The sequence below is a fragment of the Paroedura picta genome, chromosome 1 (assembly GCF_049243985.1).
Source record: "Paroedura picta isolate Pp20150507F chromosome 1, Ppicta_v3.0, whole genome shotgun sequence".
NCBI classification, from domain to species: Eukaryota; Metazoa; Chordata; class Lepidosauria; order Squamata; family Gekkonidae; genus Paroedura; species Paroedura picta.
In genome coordinates this window covers 4,848,311-4,854,310 of record NC_135369.1, presented here as the reverse complement: position 1 = coordinate 4,854,310, position 6,000 = coordinate 4,848,311, and the positions used below count along the sequence as shown (strand labels likewise).

Below are 6,000 nucleotides of genomic sequence, written 5' to 3'. Positions count from 1 at the left end.
AGTGGAATAGGCTGCCTAAGGAGGTGGTGAGCTCCCCCTCACTGGCAGTCTTCAAGCAAAGGTTGGATACACACCTTTCTTGGATGCTTTAGGATGCTTTGGGCTGATCCTGCGTTGAGCAGGGGGTTGGACTAGATGGCCTGTATGGCCCCTTCCAACTCTATGATTCTGTGATTCTGATGGCAAGGATACCAATTTTGCTTCTAACTTCTCCCCAAAGGTGAAGGAATTCGTTTTCTCTCCCAGGAGGGTGTGGCAGCACCCATCTTTTCTCATTGGGCCTGGACAAGAGGGAGGGAAACAGACCACCCCTCCACCACCCCTTCTCTGTTGCTCCCTCCCACATCAGTCTGTATATAAGACTCCTTCGGGTTTGTGCAGATGACAACAGGCATCGTTCAACTGCCAAAGGCACAAGCCCCGACTGCAGGGATGTCTTTAATTCAGCAGACCATCAAGGGGTTGGAGTCGGTGAAGGGCTTGCTGGCAGAGAAGGGATTGGACCCCCAGCTGTCCAGTAAAGGTAAGGAAGGGGTGGGGGGAACTAGCAACTGAGGCTGCCCTGAACCTTCATAGTCTGCTGGGGAAGAAGAAGAGCTGGGCTTGGCTGCCTGCTTTCCTCTACCCTTAAGGGGTCTCAGAGCAGTCTACGCTCTTCTTCCCTTCCTCTCGCCACCCTGGGAGCCACGTGGGGCTGAGAGAGCTCTGAGAGAACTGGGGTTGGCCCAAGTTCGCCCAGCAGGAAATAATATCTCATGTTTCTAGATAGTCAGGTGCACACCAAATGTGGTATTGAGACAGGACGCTGGTCTCTGGACAGTAGGAACTAAAATTTGGCTGTACATATGCTATGACTGTATTAAAACCCATCTAAAGCCCTCTGGTCTAATAGCTTTTTTCTTAACAGCTAACCCTAACCCTAACCCTAAAGTTGAGTGCAAAATACAGTCTATTGGGTTGGATCCAGTACAATTACTAGAAGGTAGTCTGACTAAAGCAAAAAGATATGATACACCAGTGACTTCTGGATGTAGAGGTGCTTTGACTGAGCAGGAATCTCAGAGCTCTCTCAGCCTCATCCACCTCACAGGGTGTCTGTTGTGGGGAGAGGAAAGGGAAGGCGACTGTAAGCCGCTTTGAGTCTCCTTCGGGTAGAGAAAAGGGACATATAAGAACCAACTCTTCTTCTTCTTCTTCTTCTTCTTCTTCTTCTTCTTCTTCTTCTTCTTCTTCTTCTTCTTCTTCTTCTTCTTCTTCTTCTTCTTCTTCTTCTTCACATTTAGAAAACGAAAGGTCTCTTTAAACAAAAATAAGGACTTTCATTGTTGCTGCATTTTTATACTCTATCATCCATGTATACCTGTTAATCTGATTCATGTTCTTTCGCTTAGATGCCTACGGGATGGGGGGATACACTTCTAGGTAACACTGTGTGTGAACGAGACTTTGGGCTACTTGTGGATTGTAAACTAAACATGAGCAAGCAGTGTGATGCATGGGGATTAAATACAGAGGAGAGGTCTATGCATGGCTACTAGCCATAACGACTGAGGGGAACCTCCACATTGACCAATTATGCACAGAGCTGGAAATCCGGGTTGGTGGCTGGATAGCAGCCCCAATTCTGCATGACACTGCCGCCATCCCAGCCCTGGCCTGGTGCAGCACCCCAGAAGCCCCACGGTATGTGAATGCAGGAACTCCCGCATTCCCAGTGATACTGAGGACACCATCCATTACCCTCTGGTGCCAGCCTCTCTCATAATTGGAATCCACCCCCTTCAGGGGCACCACACGCTCCTGCTAGCTCTAGAGCTGGATGGGGCATTCCCCCACCCCCCATTTTGGTGGCAGCGTGGCATGCCTACTCCCCTGCCATTGTGAAGTGGGGGACACATGCCTCCCTGCTCCCCCTTGCTGCTGCCACCGTGCTGCACACCGGGTTCTTCCTGCCCCGGCATAGTGCGTGCTCATGGTTACGCCGGGGCAGTCTGTATACTCTAGGGGATACCCTCCTCCATGTGAATGTAGGAAGCTGCGGGGCATGCCACCCTGGCATAAGGACCCAGCAGCAGTCTGGCATGGCTGCTGCCATGCATAATGGGTCATCCAGAGGCATAAAACCTCTGAATCACAAGGGCAGGAGGAAACATCAGGGGAAGGACACGGCCTCTATGTCCTGTTGTGGGCTCTCCAGAGGAACTGGTTGGATACTCTGTGAGACAAGATGCTTGACTAGGTGGACCTTCACTGGTGTGACCCTGCGTGGTCCTTCTTGTGAAGGATTTGTTCTCTATGTCTGGCTGTTAGGGCAGCATGGGACAGGATGCTGGACTAGCTGGACTATTGGTCTAATCCTGCAGGGTAATTCTGCTATTCTTATGCTCTTTTGGAACTAATATGAGTCTCTCTCTCTCTCCCCTTTTCTCCCCTCCCCCCCTTTAAATGGCACAGTGGACAGTGGATGTGGAACTGGGCCTGGGTATGCAACACCTTTGGAAGCCATGAAAGGTAAGCCTTGTTGATCACTTTGGCTTGAGCTTCAGCCTCTAGGGTGCTTTCTAGAGAAGGGGGTCCTCAACCTTTTTGGACCCCCTTCCATCCTTCCGAGGTCGGTCAAATGAGAACCCAGCTTGCTGGGGGGTAAACGGTCATGACTGGGGAAGGCACTGGCAAACCACCCCGTATTGAGTCTGCCATGAACACGCTGGAGGGCGTCACCCCAAGGATCAGACATGACCCGGTGCTTGCACAGGGGATACCTTTACCTTTACCACTTCTGTGACCTGAGCTTGTATAGGTAAGGAAGATTGTCTGTAGTGGCAGAAAGGAACAAGAGTGCAGCATCCTTTAAAAGGGCAATGGGATTTGTGGCAGGGGATGAGCTTTCACGAGTCACCGCTTGCTCCTTTCATGTTAGTAGCATCCTGGGCCCATTCTGCACATATCGGATAATGCACTTTCAATGTGCTTTTGCAGCTGGATTATCCTGTGCGGAACAGGAAAATCTGCTTCTAAATGGCATTGAAAGTGCACTATCTAATGTGTGCAGAATGGGCCCAGGTTTGTAGCCGTGTTGGTGTGAAGCAGCAGTACAAAGTTTGAGTCCAGTGGCGCAAGTTTTATTCAAGGCATAAGCTTCGTTCTGTATCGGAAGTGTGCGTACACACAGAAGCCAGGAGTAAAACTCTGGGGCTGAGAATTCTGTTAGTCTTTAAGATGCTACTGGACTATTCCCCCTTTTTAGAGGAAGCTCGTGTTTCATTGAAAGCAAAAACCTGCTCCTAGGCAAGAGGGCCTTGAATCAAAAAAGCTGTAGTAGCTTTTCCAACAGTCCGATCGCTAGATTGCTAAATGTCCTCTTTGCTTTCCCAGGTCCCAGAGAGAGACTCATGTACGTTGTCTGCATCTTAACCGGCTCTGGCATCTGTGCCCAAGAGCCCGACTACCTGGCGACGGTGGACGTAGATCCGGAATCCCCAACTTATTGCAAGGTTCTGACCTGAGATCTTTTCGTCTTACTTTGCTGTTCCTCCCCTCAGATTCCAGGGATGGCTGAAGAGAGGCCATGAATGAACATTGCTTTAGGATGCTTAGGGCAGATCCTGCGTAGAGCAGGGGGTTGGACTAGATGGCCAGTATGGCCCCTTCCAACTCTATGATTCTAACATCTTCTGACCTGGATGGCCCAGGCTAGCTTGATCTTGTCTTGAAAGTTAACCAGGGTAGGCCATGGCTGCATTTGGATGGGGGACCATGAGGGAAGTCCAGGATTGCTCTGCAGAGGCAGGCAATGGGAAACCACTTTGGAATGTCTCTCAGCATGACCTGGATAGCCTAAGATAGCCCAATCTCATCAAATATTGGAAGCTGAGAAAGGTTAAGACTTGGATGGGAGACCACAAAGGAAGTCCAAGGTTGTCTCTTGCTTGGGAAACCACACAAGGGTTCCAACTCACCATACGTTGGTTGCAACTCGAAAGTAGTTTCCACCACAAGAAGTGAACATAAGGATGTCCCTCCCTGGGTCAGAGCACCTACTTTGTTCTCAACAAGGACCTCCCAGATGTCTCTGAAGCAGCAGTCACAAACAAGGTCTAAAGGGGCTGGTGACAGCTGCTCTCAGGGGTTAAAAGTCTGCAGTGGGAACATGGAAGTTCTATTGAACTTCAAGAGTCAATATCTATTGACAGCCCTAGTCTACATGAATTCATTCATCAGATCCTTCTTCAAAACCATGAAAGTTAATGTCATAGGAGGGCTCAAGGGGTAGTGGTGATGGAAAGTGCCTTCAAGTCACAGACAACCTAAGGCAAACCTGGGGGTTTCAAGGCAAGAAACCTTCAGAGGCAATTTGCCATTTTCTGCCTCTGCCTAGCAACTATTGGTCTGATCCATCAGGGCCCTTCCAATGTTCTTATGAAGATCTTGGCCTGTATGGTCTGTTGTTGGACCTTCAGAAAAACTGGCTGGCCATTTTGAGAGACAGAATGCTGGATTGGATGGACCATGGATCTGATCCAGCAGGGCCCTTCTGATGTTCTTGGCTCCTATGGCCCCTATGGCCTGTTGTTGGACCTCTAGAAGAACTGGCTGGCCATTGTGAGAGATAGGAGGCTGGATCATCGGTCTGATCCAGCAGGGTTCTATAGATATTCTGCTATTCATCACCCTTTTAATGATATTCCTGGTTACGGATGGATTTGTCTTGCTTTTACGTAGACCTGGACCATCTCAGATGAGAGAGGATTCTTGGGACTCCAAGAAGTGTTGAGAGTCCCATCAGAGATCCAGGTTTCTGATGAGATGCTCTTTGAGCCCATATTGTGTCTCCTCAGGCCATCTTTTTGATTATTGAAGATTTTGTTAATAGGTTTCTGTCTTTCTTCATGCCACATCTCCCAGCACATTAGGCAAGAACACGATACAAGGGTGTTAAGCAATGAGCTGGTTATCAGTAGCTGGGCTTATGAAATTATATGTGAGGTGCCAGGTGTGATGAGTGTGGTGAGATAAAAATAAAAAGGAAGCTATAAAAGGAAAGTAATCACTGGAAAAGCAGGAGGCTTGTCCAAGTGAATTAGGATTGCCAGCTTCCGGGTGGGAGGTCAAAAAATACAAATCGGAGTACACAGTGTGTGACATAGAATCATAGAATCATAGAGTTGGAAGGGGCCTCATGGGTCATCTAGTCCAACCCCCTGCATCATGCAGGATACTCACAACCCTTTCGCTCATCCACTGTCACCTGCCACCCCCTTGAGCCTTCACAGAATCAGCCTCTCCGTCAGATGGCTCTCCAGCCTCTGATTAAAAATCTCCAAAGATGGAGAACCCGCCACCTCCCGAGGAAGCCTGTGCCACTGAGAAACAGCTCTCACTTTCAGGAACTTCTTCCGGAGGTTTAGACGGAATTTCTTTTGCATTAATTTCATCCCATTGGTTTTGGTCCATCCCTCCGTATACAGTATACAAAAGACAAAAAAACCACGCTGTGTAAAGACAACATAAGAAGAATCAATACAATATGCAGAAAAGTTTTTATCCAATGCTTTGAAAGCACAAACAATACGTAATAACATTAAGCTGTAGGAACACAGTTGCAAATTCTAAAATCCAAATGATGTAGTGGTTAGGAGTGCGGACTTCTAATCTGGCATGCCGGGTTCGATCCTGCACTCCCCCACATCATGCCAGCTGGGTGACCTTGGGCTCGCCATGGCGCTGATAAAACTGTTCTGGCCGAGCAGGGATATCAGGGCTCTCTCAGCCTCACCCACCCCACAGGGTGTCTGTTGTGGGGAGAGGAAAGGGAAGGCGACTGTAAGCCGCTTTGAGCCTCCTTCTTCTTCTTTTAAATCCTACTTGCTCGTGAAAGCATCCGCAGTGGACCCAACAAAATCTTTACTGCCCAAATGCAGAAAGGTGTCTAGGGAATATTTCTAATTCATTTCTTCATAGTTTCATGGCAGAGTGACAAATCTTCAAACTACAAAAGAC

General features: G+C 48.6%; 1 protein-coding gene across 1 annotated transcript in view; it reads left to right on the top strand.

Annotated features, from left to right (window-relative positions):
* The first annotated feature begins 397 nt into the window (after positions 1–397).
* The window catches only part of LOC143829431 (methanethiol oxidase-like), a 28,258-nt gene continuing 22,655 nt past the window's right edge, over positions 398–6,000 (top strand). The window contains exons 1-3 of the mRNA XM_077320300.1: positions 398–523; positions 2,455–2,511; positions 3,376–3,494. Coding sequence (XP_077176415.1) covers positions 433–523; positions 2,455–2,511; positions 3,376–3,494 — 267 coding nt within the window. The 5' untranslated portion in view covers positions 398–432. The remainder of the gene's footprint in view (positions 524–2,454; positions 2,512–3,375; positions 3,495–6,000) is intronic.